At 36.8% G+C, this 18,429-nt stretch overlaps 2 protein-coding genes across 3 annotated transcripts; one reads left to right on the forward strand and one right to left on the reverse strand.

Moving 5' to 3' along the window:
* Positions 1-1,453: 1,453 nt before the first annotated feature.
* On the reverse strand, positions 1,454-2,966 carry LOC145633210 (uncharacterized). Its single transcript, XM_081685483.1, has 2 exons — positions 2,928-2,966; positions 1,454-2,752 (listed from the first exon to the last, which is right to left on the reverse strand). Exons 1-2 carry the CDS (start codon positions 2,964-2,966, stop codon positions 1,454-1,456), a joined length of 1,338 nt encoding a protein of 445 aa, XP_081541609.1.
* An 8,708-nt stretch (positions 2,967-11,674) lies between these two features.
* LOC145632357 (putative disease resistance protein At3g14460) lies at positions 11,675-16,859 on the forward strand. Of its 2 annotated transcripts, none has more exons than XM_081684712.1 (5): positions 11,675-11,849; positions 12,183-15,020; positions 15,154-15,220; positions 15,314-15,342; positions 16,420-16,859. In XM_081684712.1, exons 2-3 carry the CDS (start codon positions 12,231-12,233, stop codon positions 15,211-15,213), a joined length of 2,850 nt encoding a protein of 949 aa, XP_081540838.1. In that variant the 5' UTR covers positions 11,675-11,849; positions 12,183-12,230; the 3' UTR covers positions 15,214-15,220; positions 15,314-15,342; positions 16,420-16,859. The 2 variants fall into 2 exon arrangements, with proteins under 2 accessions (XP_081540838.1, XP_081540839.1); XM_081684713.1 differs by having other exon boundaries at positions 16,426-16,859.
* The last annotated feature ends 1,570 nt before the right edge of the window (positions 16,860-18,429 follow it).

Below are 18,429 nucleotides of genomic sequence, written 5' to 3' on the forward strand. Positions count from 1 at the left end.
TTATATTTAACATACAAAACATAGCAATTTGGAGGTAAATTAGGGGAAGTCATCTAAGGCACCTAACTACTCTCTCAAGCTAGAGGGATTACTTGAGTTATGAATACAACCTACTCTCGTGGTTACAAAGCATAAAACAAGTGTTAAAACATAATCACGATGACATAAACATTCCCTTGACTGGAAATTCCTATTCTCATGGCATTTCAAGTCAATTAAGCATAAGGGAGCTAACTCAAGTTCATCTCTCGATCCTTCGTTGAGAAAGCTTAGATAAATAGTTCTTGCAATGGCCACTTACAAGAACTAACAATGAAACCACTTAAGCTCAACTAATTAACATCCCACATTAACTAAATCAACACATGCAAACAAGTATTTGTGAATTCATCAATGGTTTCAACCATCCCAAGTAAATAAACTACTCACAAATCATTATAAATTGCAAAACTAAAGTAGTAAACTACTAAGAACATGAATCCAAACACTAATTTAACATAAACAAGTAATAAAACTAGAAAAGATACAAAAATAAGTAATTAAAGCAATAAAATAAGAGAGAGAGTAAGAAATTCTCATTGATAATGCAAGAAATAATCAAATCTTCAAGTCTCCTTCCTTCAATTCTTCATATTCCAAGCTTTCAACAAGTTTTTCACACTTTCTCTCTCTAGAAATTGAGAGTTTCTCTCTTTAAAAACCTAACCTAAGCTAAAACTACACTAAGAAGATCCTCCCTTACAAATGAAGCTAAAGGGGTATTATATAACCCCCAAGTAAAAGGACGGAGAACACGAGGAAACGACCCGTCTACAGGTCGGCACGGACGAGCCAAAGGTTGCACGGACGTGCAGACCTGTTAAAATGCGACCAGTAGCTACTGCCTGACCTTGCACAGACGTGCTTCATTTGGCACGGACGTGCAGTGACTTGCACGGACGTGCCACTTATTGGCACGGACGTGCAGCTCTTTTCTGGAAAAATAACTTATTTTTGGAAGGTCATAACTTCTTCGTTACTCATCGGAATAAGGCATGTGACCAGTCGTTGGAAAGATCTTGAGATGAAATTTAATCTCCAATTTGAATCACTTCAAAATGTTGAGTGGAACAAAAGTTATGGTCAGTTGAAGTTGACATTAGTGCAAAAATCCTTCCAAAACTTTCCAAAAGCTTTTCATTTCTCTTTAAGGCACTCATCTTTCTTCCTTAATTGCTCTATCAACCAAGCTTTCCCTTATCCTTGTTCGCTCATGCTTGATCACGTCCATATATATTGCTAAAAATAGCTACATTACATCAAAAACACAAACAACCCGTGAAGCATGGATGGTACAAAATTTGTATAAAAATAGGATAAATAATGAACTTTGATGTCGAATAATCACGAAAACAAGGTTCAAAAGTACCCTAAAATCATACCAAATAACAAGTTATCAACATTCAATTAATTTCTAATTACTTAAAGATCTAAGAACAACATCGCCGGGGTGTCCTAATCGATTATGCCAAAGATCAGAAGAAAAAACAGTAAAATTTGAATGAGTGACGGAAGAGTTGGATTGACTAGTTGGAAAGATAGGATATAGGTCACCGGAACTGTCACATCTCATTAGTTGGGCCCCCGTCTGTAAATCATTCACAGAAAACCCATAAGGATCAAAGGAAATAGATACCATATTGTCAGTTGTGAATTTACGGACGGATATCAAGTTCTTTATTAATTTGGGAGCATGCAAAACATTGTTAAGGGCAAATGGAGGGTATGGGAAAGGTAAAGTAGCACTACCATGACCATTAATTGGAATTAAATCACCACTACCAACAACAATGTTATGATTTTTAATGCTTGAATTGACATAAGAAGAAAGAATACCTTGATCGGCCGTCATGTGAGATGTGGCGCCAGTGTCCATATAGTAATTGCTATCCGGACGGTTGAGATTAGCAAGCATCTGTAAAGCAGCTTCAATATGAGTAGGGGTAGGACCATTTTCTTGAGCATTGTACGCTTGAGGAGCCATACCCAAGATCCCGGGCCCATTCGGCCTTGACCCAGTAGATGAGGAAGCAGCCAGTGGAGCCCAAGATTGAGCTGGGTACGGACATGGAGGACTGGGCCACTGAAACTGCCAAGGCTGCCATGAAAGCGGGCCCTGCTGAAATGGCCATGGCTTCCCAGTAGGTGGGCCCAATTGTTGTTGGGCTGAACCCGAATTGCGGCCTTTGGTAGAAGTCTTATTATTAGACTTCTTTTGCTTGCCATTTCTGTTGGTTGCCCGAGTTGAGCTTCCAATAGACTCGGACAGCTGCGTGCCGCCGGTGGAGGAGACGAGAGCGGTCTGCTGGCGGCTGGTGGTGCCTCCCTCCTTGGCGAGGCGGTTCTTGATGGTGCGCTTGGCGAGCTTGAGGCAGGAGCGACAACTCTCGAAGGAAGGGAGAGGTTCTTGATTTTGTATAAAATCAACCATTCTGGCATAAGCTTCTGGTAGGCCGGCTGTCATCTTTAGAATTATACGAGTATCGGGAATCGGAGCATCAACATCCGCAAGACGATCGGGGAGGGATTTGATGTGATTGCAATAGTCGTCAATGGAGGTAAAATTCTCGAAATCAAGGTCAACAAGTTCTTGTTCAAGATGGGAGGCTCGGGCGGCTTTGTTGTCTTGGAACATGGACTCGAGACAAGCCCAAGCGCCTTCAGCAGTGTCATCCTTGAGAAGGATGGTGGTGAGAAGGTTAGGAGAGTAGACCTGTAAATCCAATTGAGAACAGCGACATCTAAACGCTTCCAAAAAGGGAGGTCTGCGGCCTTAGCCGCTTGATACGCAGCAAGTTCTTTCTTCTCCGTAGGAGGAATAATATGAGAAGTAAGGTCATGAACCCTACAAAGCACTTTAAAAAGTGCAGCCTATGAATGATACATACCATGACTATCCAAAGTAATCGAGATAAGGGATTTAACATTGTTGATTGTTAAAGCAGGATGATAGTTTTTGGATTCTGACATGGTGATTAGCAGCGGAAGGAAGAAAAGAAGAGGGGTGGGCTAGCTGTTTGTGAGGGAAGAGAGAAGGCTAGGATCGAAAACTAAACTGATACCATGAAAGTAATTTGATCGTTGCTTTTCTCATTGATTTGCTAGAGTATAAAAAAAGTGTGCGAGATATACTCGGAACTGATTAGCTATGAGATAGGCTATGATTAGCTACAAGTTAGGCTAAGATCATGCTAGGATAAATACAATAGTTAAACTAATATATACAAAGTCAAAGAATATATTTCCATATATTCTAACAAAAAGGTTGAATTAAAGGGGAGAGAAGAAGATGAAGAGATGAAGTGTGTATGAAAGATGAAGTATAAGTTTAATGAAATAATTAAAAAAAATGGTGTAATAAAAACTTAATAATGTAAGATGACATGTGGAACTATGGTTAGAGAAGTGTATAAAATGGATGGGGACATGTGTCTTTCTTAGTTTCTTGGTTATAGTTTTTAAATACTAAGTATAGATTATAAATTTTTGGTTGATAATCAATTAACCATATATTAGTCAAGGAATAATAAAAGTATGTGATAGGTAAATTTGACATTTGTCTTTTTTAATTGTAGCTTTCGAAACATAACTAAAACAAAAGTAGGCAAAATATATGGACAATCTTTGTTCTTGTTGTAAAACTGGTCCCAATTAAATTATTTTAATAATACAATTTTTTATTTATAGCTGTCCGAATTTTTTTTTAGAAAGATTTGTAAAACCTTTTTATTTATTTTTGACAGGAAGAAGAATATTATCATTAATAAATAGTCATACGACATCTACTGATGTACAATCAATATTAGCTTCCTAACAAACCTTATTTACACAATATTTTAACAAATTTGATGTCATACAAAGTGTAACAATTTTTTTTTTGAATAAAATTGTTGCAATTGAACATAAGGGAGTAATATTTACGGAGTAATTAAATTAAAGTTCAACTAGATTCATCTCGTGCGATGCACGACATTAAAAATTTCTTTGATAAGTAGAGAAGTAATATGAATACATAAAATATATATACCTCATATAAGAAACATAGAGTATATGCTATTAAAAAAAATAAAAAAATATAGAGTATATATTTTATGAAGTATATATTTTATGAAGCATAAGGGGAAGATGCATTAGATATAGAGAGTTGGTGATAGACTGAAAATAAATAAATTAAAGTGTATAGATAATTGAAAGGAGATGAAATTAAATTTGAAGTTTGAAACCAAAGAAAATTATAATGAGATCATATTTTATTTAGCCGGGAAATTTTTTCTTATAAAGCTGCCACGTGGACAATATGATGTCAGCGATTGCTACTTTAGTTATATTTATAGATATAGTGTTGCAATTTTCAACATTTTGTGATACTCCATCTGTTCATAATAATAATCGCTACACTTTGACCGACACATGTTGTCAATGCACAACTTTAATTATTTAGTAATTTTAATTATATATTATTAAGAAGTATAAAACCTTGATGACCTAATGAAAATATACCTACGACTATTAGACTAATCCAAAAATGTATTACATGATAGTCTATGTTTATTTACATATTGATAAAAAAAATATAATTCTTTCGTTATTTATTAGATGCATCACTTTCGAAAAATGAATCAATTTAGATACTACCTCTGATTTTTTTTTTAGTTACAACTTTAAAATATTTTATATCTCTCAAATAATACCCCAAATTTGCAACTAAAAGAAAAATCGGAGGTAGTACATCATTTTCCCTTTTAGTTAATAAATTCTCTATATCTCTCTCATATTACGTAAATCCTTTTTTTTTTTTTTTTTTCACTCTCTCTACTCCAGAACTTGTATAGCAACCTGCAATCACAAAAGTGATGTAACTAAAAAATATTGAAAAAGAAGTCAATGTAAGCATATAAATACTTTGAAGTGCAAAAGTTAAGGTAATGTGATGGTCATTATGAAACCAAGAAAATACTTTATATTTCCTCTGTTTCTATTTAGTTAACGCGTTTGATTTAGGCACATATATTAAGGAGAGGAGAGAGAATAAGAGAGAATGACAAAACAAGTGAATAGTTAATACATGTAAGGTTAAAAATTTACCCTAAAAGGAAATGTGTCAATTAAAAAAGAATACGTATTATTATCTAAAATAAACGGGGAAAACTACAAAGGCAATTAATCATATAACAAGGGATTATATTCTCTCTCTCGATAATGGTAGAAATAGAAAAAACTCGAGAAGAAAGTGATCAATTGGATCGATCAAATAAGAAGCCTAAAAGAAAAATTACACAAATAATCCCTAATCAAGTTTGTTCTAATGATGAGGAGATGATGGATACTGGTGGGAACCATCATATTCAATCTCCCATCGTGGGAATGAATAACCCTAATGAACCGTCTGAAGTTCAAAATTTCCAACAATCCCAGACCTCATTTCGAGATCTTCTGAGGGGTGAAAAGAGTGGTGACTCAAATGAAGTGAAAATTCCCACTCCTTTTTGGGAAGAGACTGAGGTTGAAGAAGTTTCGGATGATGAATCACCACCGGATGAGATCTTGAATGATGAAAGATGTCCAGTCATTAGCCTGACCAAAGAGGAGAAACAAAGACTGAGAAAACCATGGCAAACATCACTAATCATTAAGATGTTTAGTGGTAAACTGGGTTACATGGGATTGATGCGAAGGTTAAAGAAAAAATGGAATATTCGAGGTGATCTAACCTTGACGGACATTGGGTGTAACTACTATATTGCTCGATTCTCCAATCAAGCGGACTATAACTATGTCCTTACTCAAGGGCCTTGGCTCCTCGATGATAACTACCTTACGATTAGGAAATGGGTTCCTAATTTTGTGCCAGATGATGATCCGATCAAGGTCCTAACTGTATGGGTGCGTATTCCAAACCTGCCGGTGGAGTACTTTGACATCAATTTTCTCAACAAAGTGGGTTCAAGAATTGGTTAAGTGTTAAGGGTTGACAAGACAACAGCCCAAGCTGAACGAGGCCAATTCACACGAATTAGTGTTGAAATTGATCTCTCCAAACCCTTGTTGTCAAAATTCTGGCTTAAAGGTAAGATATGGAGAGTGCAATACGAAGGTATCAAGATGATGTGCTTTAAGTGTGGAAAACTTAGGCACGTTGAGGATGATTGCACACCCCCTGAGTCTAGCTCCAATGATCCAAATGTGCGAGTAGAAAATAATCCCCTGTTTAAAAAACAGGACAAACCAGAGGAGTCTGAGAACTTTGGATCATGGATGTTGGTGAAAAAGCCTAGCAAAAAATATGCTCCAAGACAAGCCAAAACAGTTGCTCCAGTGGAGAAACCTATCCCACCTGACTGAATGGTGGTGCGTGCTCCAAAACAAGTGAATGAGGCAAGCAAAGTGGCTTCCGAAAATCAAGGAGGAGGATCAAGATTTGCTATTCTTGATAGTCATGATGATATGGAAATTGAGGATTTATCGGAAAAAATAAGGAAGTGATTGACTTAGGAGATCCCTCACAAGATATACAAGGAAATAAAGAGATGAATTTTGAAATTGGACAGAATATTCAAAAAGATTTGAGAAAGATGGATTTGTATGGAAAGAATAAGATAAAGCCAAAAAAAATTTATCAAACGAAATCCACTCCCCCAAATTTAGCTCCAAAAAGATCTCAAGATAATTTCAAATCTCTTGACCAAGCTACAATTACTCCCCTTACCGAAATTAATCCCAATATTCCTAAAATCGGTTCAAAACCACGTGACTCAAGTTTGCAAGAGAAAAGAAACAAAGCTCATGATCATCAAGCCAATCACAAGCTAGTCCCCAAAGATAATTCAGTGCCCTTCGAAGCTATTGATCGGACCACTAAAGCAGTCACAAGTCAATCAAGTGATTCCTCCCATGTCTCTTCAACTTTCCCCGATCAAACTCATGATCCCCCCGGAAAAAACCTTGTGTGTGGGTCAAAGGTTGGAGCAACCGTACATGGTAATAGTGAACCCCCTGATTCACTCTTTGGAAATCAGATTAGAATCATGGATGCCATCGGTGTCAAACCCACCGGAGTTAGTGATGATGATGGGAATTCCCATTGAGGTTCAACGCCTTCTGCGTTTGATATGTCAAGCTTATTCAACAACTCTTCCTTTTACTCCTGTATCGATGGAAGACAATATACCTAACTTAGCTCTAGATACTTCACCAATTACTTGCTTGGTGTGGAATGTTCAAGGTGCAGGAAACCGTAATTTCTTGTGCGCACAAATCAGCCTGATGTCTTGGTTCTTGTGGAAACCCATATGGGTGGGGAACAAGCTGAAAAAATTGCTAAGATTATTGGTTACTCGGGTCATTCAAGAGTTGATGTTGTTGGGTTTAGCGGTGGCATTTGGGTTTATTGGAGACTTGAGAATGTTACGGTTGATCCAGTAAATAAACATAAGCAATATATTACCATGGATGTTGTTCGATCGGGGGATGTTCATTAGTATTTTACCGCGGTGTACGCTAGCCCAGACCCTGCTCAAAGGCATGATTTATGGAGGGATCTAAAGGACTTTGCACTTACTCACAATAAACCATGGCTCATAGCTGGGGATTTCAACGACACAAGATTCCCTTCGGAAAGGAATTCTTCATGTCGTGAGACAACAAGAAGGTCAAAATTATTTAATGATTGGGTGGAGGAGATGGACTTGATTGAGGTGGAGTTTATGGGGGCTGCTCACACTTGGAGCAGAGGAAATAGTGAAGAGACAAGAAGAAGTGGAAGGCTTGATAGAGCGCTTTGCAACGATGAATGGGCCATAAGGCTCGATCAAGCTAAAGTCAAACACCTTCCAGCAGTGCACTCGGACCACTGTCCGATCTTTATTTCTCCAAATGGTTTTATCCCATTACAATCCTTACATCGCCCCTTTCGCTTTCAAGCAACGTGGATGACACATGAGAATTTCAAGGATTTTATTGCGGAAAAATGGGATAACAATGGTACACTTATGACCTCTCTGTCGAAGCTGTCCAATGAACTCCGATGCTGGAACCGTGATGTTTTTGGCAACGTTTTTAAGCAAAAAAGAACCTTGCTCGCCAGAATTGCAGGAGTTCAAAAAAAGTTGGCGGAAAAATCTGATCGAGGGCTTATCAAGTTAAAGGCTAGATTGAGGAAAGAACTTGACGAAGTCCTTGATCGTGAGGAGATAATCTGGTATCAAAAGTCCCGGATTGATTGGCTGAAAAATGGAGATCGAAACACCACTTTTTTCCACGTGAGCACTATTGTACGAAGATGGAAGAATAAAATTGGCTCGATTAAGAATGATAATGACCAATGGATCAAGGACAAACTAGAGATTCAAGAGCATATTGTCAAGTTTTTTTCGAACCTTTTTACTGAAGAAGAGGGACCAGCTAGGCTCGATGTTCCCCAAGATATATTTCTCGAGCTTTCCCCGCAAGACTGGAGTTCATTGGTGAAGCCATACGCCACTGTCGAGATTGAATCTGTGATTAAAGAGATGGGTGCTCTCAAAGCCTCAGGTCCTGATGGATTCCAAGCCCTCTTCTACCAAAAAAATTGGGACATAGTTGCAAGCTCAGTATACAAAACAATTATGCCTATTTTATAAGGGAAAGGAATTCCGGAGCATCTTAATGATACACTCATTACCTTAATCCCGAAGGTCAAAAATCCAGAGCTTGCCTCACAATTTCGACGTATAGGGCTTTGTAATGTTGCTTATAAAGTGGTCACAAAGGTGATAGTTAATCGTCTCAAACCTGTCCTACCACACTTAATTTCAAACACTCAAGCAAGTTTTGTTCCAGGGCGTCAAATCACAGATAACATTGCGATTGTGCAAGAAGTGTTACATACGATGAGAAGAAAGCAAGGGAAAAAGGGTTACATGGCTGTCAAAATCGATTTTGAGAAGGCTTATGATAGATTGCGATGGTCGTTCATTAGAGACACGTTGGTACAAATGAACATCCCTATTTTGATGATTGAGGTTATTATGGAGTGCATCAAGTCTGCTTCACTGCAAGTTCTTTGGAATGGTGAACCCTCTAGAAGCTTCAAACCTAGTTGAGGAGTCCGCCAAGGTGATCCCCTCTCACCTTACTTGTTTGTAATGTGTATGGAGAGATTTTATCAAGTGATCGAGGAATCCATTATTACCAATAAATGGAAACCTATTTATGCTAGTCGTGATGGTCCTGCCCTTTCGAATTTATTTTTTTCGACGACATCATTTTGTCTGCTGAAGCCTCAGTCGATCAAGCAGACAATATGCGCAGTTGTTTGGAACGCTTTTGCCGAGCCTCAGGCCAAAAAGTTAGCCTTGCGAAATCCAGGGTTTATTTTTCGGCTAATGTTGATGACCAATCCCAAAGCCAGATTAGTGAAGCGCTTCAAATGCAGGCAACCTCGGATCTTGGCACTTATCTTGGCATGCCGACCCTTACAAGTCGGGTGACAAAGGAGACCTTTAATCATCTATGTGAGAAAATTGACAAAAGACTTTCGGGTTGGAAGTCTAAATATATTTCACTAGCCGGAAGATTAACCCTTGCAAAATCTACTCTTTCGACAATATATGGCTCTTTATTCAATGCAGTTGGCTAAGATTCCTAGATCGATTTGTGAGGAATTGGATAGGAAAACTCAAAGATTTATTTGGGGTGGAGATGAGGATAAAAGAAAAATCCATTTACTCTCTTGGGAGGTCCTGCAATGACCAACAGAAAAAGGGGGAGTTGGTATTTTTTCAGCCAAGCAGGCAAATGCGGCTTTCCTTACTAAGCTAGGATGGAGAATGCTCTCGGAACCAAATGCACTGTGGTCAAGGGTGTTGAGAGCTAAATATTGCAAGGGGCGTTGCGATGTGGATATGTTCGAACCTAAAGTAGGTATGTCGAATGTCTGGAGTGGGATAACAGAAAACGCAAAGATACTAAATGCAAGATTAAAGGTTGCAGTGGGGAATGGTGAGAAAACGCTGTTCTGGGATCATATTTGGGCCACTGATGAACCACTGAGCAATCTAGCTACTCAACCTGTACCAATGGAGCTATTGGGCTCGACTGTAGGAGAGATGTGGGAAGAAGATAGTGTTTGGAGATGGAACATCTTTGCGCCATTTTTTGATCAAAATTTGCTGAAGAAAATTCAGAGTTATGAAGTCCGACCAGACCCCTCAATTGGTGATCTTGTATATTGGAAAGATGGCGAAAAAGGTAAATTCACAATTAAGTCTGCTATCCGAATCATGCAACATCACACTGATGTTTTGGATGATGACTGTTGGGAGAGTGTTTGGAATGCGCCTGTGCAGCAACGTATAAGAGCTTTTCTGTGGTTAGCTTGCCATGACCGAGTTTTAGGCAATCTCAATATTTTCAAGAGAAAAATGACAGACAGCCCCCAATGTTACATATGTGGAGCTGCCGAGGAAAGCACTCTACACATTCTGCGAGAATGTGCAGCAGCTCGTATGATATGGAGAAAAGTAGTAGATGAATCGATAGCTCACAAGTTTTTTCGAGGAAATATCAAGGAGTGGATTACAGAGAATGTAAAAGAGGATGGGGTAGAGGGTAAATAATCGTGGCGTACTTTCTTTGGAGTGGAAATATGGTGGATATGGAGGTGGAGAAATTTCTTTGTCCACAATAGAAGAGATGAATTCCCGATTGACTTTGGTGCTTTCCTCCAAGTCAGATATGACGAGGCAAGACGAGCAATTTGGGATGCTTTGGATAATCTGAGTAACGAGAAGAAATACAAGGTGCCAGCAAATATTACATGGCACGCACCCCCTTACGGATGGTATGTTCTCAACTGTTATGGGGCTTCCAAGGGTTGTCCTGGTCCAGCTGGTGGGGGTGGGATTATAAGGGACTATGCAGGTAACTTGGTGTCTTCTTTTGCTGCTAAATTTGGATATAGTACAGCCTTCAGAGCAGAGGTCCTTGCGTTGGTCAGAGGACTAGAGATTACTAAAAGTTTGCAGATTGATAAAATTGAAATTCAGCTCGACAATTTGGCCTGTGTTCAAGCTATTCACAAGGGAAAAGTAGCTTATGGTAGAATATTCACGATTTGCAGCAATGCTTGAAGCTAATTAATGGTGATTGTTGGCAAGTAACAGTAGCACATATATTCCGAGAAGGCAATAGAGCGGCAGATTGGTTGGCCAACCGCGGAGTCGTGCTAGACTCTCAATTAGAATATTTCAACGACAATGTTTCGATAGAGCTTAGTCGTATTTTAGAGGAGGACATTAGGGGTGTTGCCATGCCTCGCCTCATTCCTCTGTAGTAGTGTTTTAGCTTTTTTTTTTTTTTCCTTGGAGTTTGGTTGGCTGTGTGCTTGTGTTTTTTTTTTTTTTTTTTAATTTCGTTGTTTTTTCTTTTTCTTGGATGTAAGCATCTTCATTTGAATCAAAAAAAAAAAAAAAAAAAAAAAAAAAAAAAATCTAAAATAAACGGAGATAAGTATGTTACACCTCACATTCTCACTAAGTCACTAGTCAACCTTTTCCTTTAAAATTCTCTTAGGACTTTAGGACTACTTTTACTACTTTAGCTCGTTTAATAACTAATTAATTTTACATCCATGTGAATATATTGATGGAGGAGAACATTGAAAGTGGAGGAAGTAAAAAGTCAGAAATGAAAAAATCCCTTAGAGTTGAAAACGATAAGGTATGAGACTACGAGTTGGGTTCAAGCTCTTTCCTCCAGATCCGACTTTCCATTATCTAATATCTTCACACCTCCTACTCTCCTAGCCTCCCACCAAAGTTCGATCATTCCAGGTACATCTACATTTTCGATACTATTTTCCATATAAATTTACTATTGTGTCAATTAATTCGCATATTCTTTGATTTTAAAGAATGAACTAATAGCTTAATCTTGTATCATAGATATGCTAGTTATTCTCCCAAATTTAAGCATTACCCTGTCATACCTAAGTTCAATTGATCATCATAATTAATTTAAATTTAGTAAAATTAATTTAATTTTAACATAAATAGGAGTATTTTGTATGTTAAGTTTATACTTTTATACTCTTTCAATGTGAATACTTTCACTCACACCTGGGTTTGTTCATGGCCTCAACAAACTGAACTTCAATTTCACTCCAGGAAACAGAGAAAGGATTGTGGACCATCATATCTTCAATATCAGCTACTATGGAAGCTGCATTTCAATCTGCCTTTGCTTCAAGTTTACTTACGAACTTAATCAAATTGATTGGTATCATTAAAGATGAATACAAAAAGTTCCAAAAGGGTGAGGAAGCAGTGAAATCGCTAGATACTACGGCCATATTGGCACAGGACCTGTTGAACAGCGTAAACACATTCCAGTTGGATAATGACACTTTTCGACTTAGGTTGCAGGATCGCCTTGACACCATGGCGATTCTATTCTTAGATGCAGAGGATTTGATTGAAGATGTACCAGATTTCACTCGGAAATCATCTCTTTCATCAAGGCTTAAATCCATGGTTAGTACTTGGGCAAATGACATTGAGGAGCTACAAAGAAAACTTAAAAAAACTATTGAGGAAGTGAAGTCCATCGTTGAACTTACAGATCCTGCTGAAGCTAATAATGGTGATCATGATAATATTGATACGGAGCTGTTAGTGCCTTTGATTGGAAGGGAAAAAGATATCGCGGATGTCATCCAAAGGTTGATTACAGATGATGATTCTGATCATGGAGTATGCATACTAGGTATGGATGGACTTGGAAAGACAATGCTCGCTGAAGCCATCTTGCTTGACAGAAGAATGTCGGAGCGATTTTGCTGCATTCGAGTTGCTTCGATGGAGGGATGCTGTGATTTCAAAGAAGCAACTCACCAACTAAAGTCAATTATTGGCAACAACGGGGTCCTCCAACAACAAAATCAAAGGCTGTTGATCTTTTTTGACAATTTGCGAAGTTTAGAAGTCCCTAAGTGGAACGACTTTTGGGCTCTCATCAAAGGTCAATTGGCTTACAAAGAGATTAAGTTCCTCATCACCACTTTCAATCCGGAAGTTTCAAGAATAACTCGCACAACTGCATACTACTTGAAGTGTTTGTCAGACGAAAATTGCAAACAGATCATTGTGAAAAAGGCGCTCTTGCTCAATGAAAATTTGCCTGATTCGCATTTGTCACATATTGCCGGCATCCTAGCAATAAAGTGTGAAGGCTTGCCAGTGCTTGCTAGAATTCTTGGGATGGTGTTAGCTCAAGATAACATGAATGATTGGGCGGTAAACAGATTGAATAAGGACTTGCAAGATATGTCTGATGTTAAAAGGGAGATTATTTCTATCTTGAGGTTGAGCTATCATACTATGAAACCTCGATTGATGGTGTGTCTCGCCTTTCTCTCAATCTTTCCTCATAAATACCCCTTCAATATGGATGATTTGATTCACCTTTTGGTAGCAGAAGGGATACTTCAGCAGGGCGAAGGCAAAGAGTATTTCAGTGATTTACAAGGCATGTCAATACTTCGACATTTGGAGAATGTAAACCACACCGAAAAGCCAAAATATGAGTTGCACAAATTCAGCCACATATTCTCTCAATTTGATGCTTCAAAGACATGTTTGCGGCTTGAACAAGGGGTGTCATCTATAAGTGATTCCTCAAACATTGAAGATGTTCGTCACTTGTCTTTGTTGTGTGGCGATATTCGACTTGATAAATGGACTCAACTTGAGAAATTCAAACGTTTGAGGACTTTTCTTTCTCTCAATGATAGAAGGATTGGTCCTGTGCCTCGCCAGCTTTTTAAGGCACTAGTGCGCCTTCGTGTACTGAAATTGAAAAAAACCGACATTACAGAGCTTCCAGACTCCATAAAAAAGTTGAAGCGTCTAAGAAACCTTGATATTTCTTTTACTCCCATAAACAAATTACCTAAAACACTCTGTGAACTTACCAACTTACAATTCCTCAATCTCACAAACACTGTACAACTTTTCCATTTGCCACAACAATTTCAAAATCTGACTAACATGTTGTGTCTTGATTGGGAATTAAGTGACATAATTCGGCTTCATTTACCATCCCACATTGGAAACCTACGTAGCCTTCAGACCCTCCCTCTGTTCATTGTGGGTGACAGTCTTGAAGGATACTATATTTCAGAGTTGAAGAATATGAATTGCCTTAAAGGGTCAATTTGCATCCGATATCTTGAATATGTCCAAAATCGAGCTATGGCAAAGGAGGCAATGCTTTGCAACAAGTCGTTGCTAGAAAAGATAGTATTGCAATGGATGAGATTGGTGGATGCAACTATTGCCCATGATGTACTCGCAGGCCTAGAACCTCATGTTTGTCTGAGAGAGTTGCATATAATAAACTACAGTGGCGAGTTGTTTCCGGAATGGATTTGTGATCCATCGCGAAGCCTTCAAAAGATACACTTGATGAAATGTCCATCATGTAAGATCTTGCCAGCACTTGGTGAGCTTCAAACTCTTAAGACTCTTGTCATTGAAGAATTTGCCAGTGTAACAGCTGTGGATCGCCGCTTTTGTGGAACATCCAGTGTTACTAGGGACATCTATTTTCCATCATTGGAATCACTGACATTCAAGAAGTTGGTACAACTCGGGGAATGGACAGGATTGGAAGTAAATGACATGCCTCGCCTTCGAATTCTCAAAATTGAGAATTGTCCTAAGTTCCCCAACTTGCCTTCACTCAAGAATCTTACTTCATTAGTTGAATTAAAGATTGAACGTTGCCCAAAAATGAGATCATTGCCAGAGCTACCTCCTTCTCTCGAGTCACTCAAGATAAGAGAGAGTAATTTACTCAAAGATCGATGTGCTATCGAATGTGAAGATTGGGAGAAGGTAGATTGTATTCCATATGTAGAGATTGATTACGCAAGGATCCCAACATCGGGTGCCAATAATGTCCCAACACCGCCTACTCGGCCACATCAAAACATTGTTTACCAGGTTGGTATTATTCTAGTTGCAATATTACTTGTGTAAAAAATATAAATGTTGCTACATATCATCAACCTTTACTTTTTTTGTTGAACTAAATGACCAAACTTCAGCCTAGTCTTACTAAAGCAAATTGTTTCAGGGATATCAACTTGTCAAGGACAACATTGGAGCATTTAGCCGACTCATTTTGAGGGATTAGCACACAGGTTATTATTTTTAATTTCAAAATTGATTCTTATTAGTTAAAATGTACTTTAGGATAATGTTGGTCTTAACTTCATGTTTCTCTTACTTTGCAGGAGAAGCAGAGTAATTACACAAAAAGCAGGTATATTGCTTTCTTTCTTATTTTCTATATAATCGTCTATGAAATGTTTTACAGAAAAGTAAGACAATGTTACATTGAGTGCATCTTATTTTATTTATCGTTCATGTGTATATTGTGTTGATGATTGAAATTGATTAATGATTCGATATTAGTCATGGTCAGCTCATTTTTTTTTTTTTGTCCGAGTTTGGACTTAAATAATATTAAATACATTAATTGCCTAATTAAGTTGATCGATCCTGGATTATCACCTGAGTTTGTCTGTTGAGCTGTTAGCTGGGCTTAGGGGTGGATCTTGGTTTGAGCTGGCGGGGGTCTGACCCTGCCAAGATTGTTTTTGAATACTTCATATTAAAAACTTAGTATAAGGTATATGCTGCCCTGTAAGTATATAAAAAGTTGTGGCACGATTGTTAAATGATTTATATTTAAACAAGAAGCTATTAGTCCCCCAATTTAGTAGTTGTGTGCCTAATGAAGTAAGAAGATAGTATTTACATATCAATTTAGTTTGTTGGTTTGCTTGGCTTAGACTGTTCTATGATTTTTCTTAGGAGCAGCCAGCATTAACGGCTTTATCAGTTCTTCAGTTGCGTGCCTACTGCCAAGTTAAGGTTGCTAAAATGGATTTTAAACTCTAAAAATACTGTGAGGCATATCCTTGTGTTTTGTGTTATTCAGTTATTTTTTGATGTGTGATTGATCATCGTCTTGGCAGTGTAGTATAAATATGTTGAGTTGAATTTAGACAACCTTCAGTTTCATACATATAAAGCATGAGGAGGTTTAGATGTTTTATACATACTCAAGCTATCAAAGTGTGAGTAAAGTGCTTTACTTTTGAGAATTTTTTGTCATCATTGAATATGTAATGAAATTTGAGAATATAATTAGTTGAGTTGCAATCTGAATGTCCATAAATATTCAGTAAACAATTTGTGCTAACTAGTCAATTTCCTGTTTTCTTTGTGTCCCAAGAAATAAATGTGCAATGGTATGTAGTAGCTAGCTTGATTTGCGTCCTTCATTGTACTAGCTCGCAACTGATGAAAATTATTATTTCTGTTGATTGAAAAGTCTCAGGCCATATAGCATGTCTTTGTTCGTTGTCAAAACTTTCCAAGTCAACCGAGCCTCCCTTTTACAAATATATAGCTGAAGCTCCTAAGGCATTGGACAGAAGAGCCATACATTGGACATTGGCTAAATATGTGCATTATTTCTTTGATTTAGGGAAACTTTGCAGCAATTGAATAAGTATTCTGGTGGACATACTATATAAATTTATCTTATGTTGGAGTTTCACTGCGTATTTAGTTATGTTGTAACAAATATTGTTAGGGTGCATGATATTGTCCTTCCTAGAAGGTAATCCTCATGACATTCTTTTGCTAGAGTAAGACATACACTCGTATTATTTCCTAAAATTTCTGCTCATTGTTACTAGAGCGCCTAAACAAGTTCACTGGAGTTGTTGCAATTAAATAATACTTTATCTAATTAAGACCAATTATTCACTTGTTTGGGATGAACATCTATCTAGTACATGTTTGGAGGAATTCAGTAATTCACTCAGGAGATGCAGCTAATGTGGATTGATTATGAGGTTGATATGAAATTTATAAATCTGGAAAAGTATCTCCATCGCAAAGCAGAAGATTAAATAAAATAGAAGTGACTTAATTATTTTATCCAAAAAAAAAAAAAAAAAAAAGGAAAAAAGAAGTGACATAATTGCTTTTGTATTAGGAAAGTCAATATAAATGTGAAGCCCATAGCCTAAGCTAAATACTCCCTCCGTTTCAAATTTTTACACTATTTATTTGTGCTACTTTGACTAATGTCTGTGATTTATACATAAGAAAAAAAATATACTCCCTTCGTTTTTAAATACTTGTTCCATTTCTCCATGCGCGCCATTTCTCAATGTGTGGAGTTTTAGGAGAAATTAGAAAAAGTAATAAAATATGGAGGTAGTGGAATAAGTGGAAGAATAAAAAGTTGTAAAAAGCAAAAGTAGTGGAGAGAATTGGAAAAGAGAAAACATGAAATTACGGAGTACTCCGTCATAAAATATGATTAATGGTGGGTCCAATAGGTGAGAGAAATAAATTAAATATTGTAAAAGTTTTCCAAATAAGGAAATAAAACAAGTATTTAAAAACGGACAAAAAAGGAAAGTGGAGCAGGTATTTAAAAAACGGAGGGAGTAGTTTTGTAGATATTTGTTGGAATTGTTTCAATGAATAAATTAATAGTTTTCAATTGTTAGTTTATAGTTATTGATAATTAAAGATACAAAGATTAGTATCGGCATACTTGTCCAAAAAAAATAAAGCAAATATTTAAAAACAGATGGAGTATTTGTTAAGCATTTTGTTAAAAAGGAAGAGAGACGTCATAATTTCATTCACGTGGAACGAGAGAAAAAATATAGTAAAAACCACATTTTGGTACACTGTAATAGGTACTACTACTTGTAGAGTACCATTACATTTATTTTTTACTGCGTAAATATTACAGAAAGTGTATTTGATACTATATTTACACTTCTTTTAATACAATAATTTTTTATTTTAATTAAAAGTTGTACTAATCTATTATATACTAAAATATCAACTGCTGATGTCATTACTGTCTACGTGTCACTTTTTTATTTAATTTTTTCCCTCTAAAATGCAAGGATGATGTCATATTTTTTTTTTTCCCTTTTTAAGCTATCCTATTTAACCTTGCTTTGCAAATTATATTCTATTTGAATTTTTAAATTTTTAAATTTGTGTTTTCTACCCATATTATGCTATTTATTTACGAGATATTAACAATAGTTAATAATTAAATTTAATTGAAATTTCCTAATTAAAAATAAAATTATGCACTTTTGAAATTTGTGTGTTCATATTTAATTAGAAATTAGTTAGGAAAACTAAGGGCTTGTTTGGCATCATTTTTGGTTTTCAGTTTTCTGTTTTTTTGAAAACCAAAAACCAAAAACAGGAAACAAGAAAAAGGTGTTTCCACTTTTCTGTTGTCAGTTTTCAAAATAATCATGTTTTTAATTAATTTAAATAATTTTTGATTCATTTT

Source organism: Chenopodium album, chromosome 5, assembly GCF_948465745.1.
Source record: "Chenopodium album chromosome 5, dcCheAlbu1.1, whole genome shotgun sequence".
NCBI lineage: Eukaryota > Viridiplantae > Streptophyta > Magnoliopsida > Caryophyllales > Amaranthaceae > Chenopodium > Chenopodium album.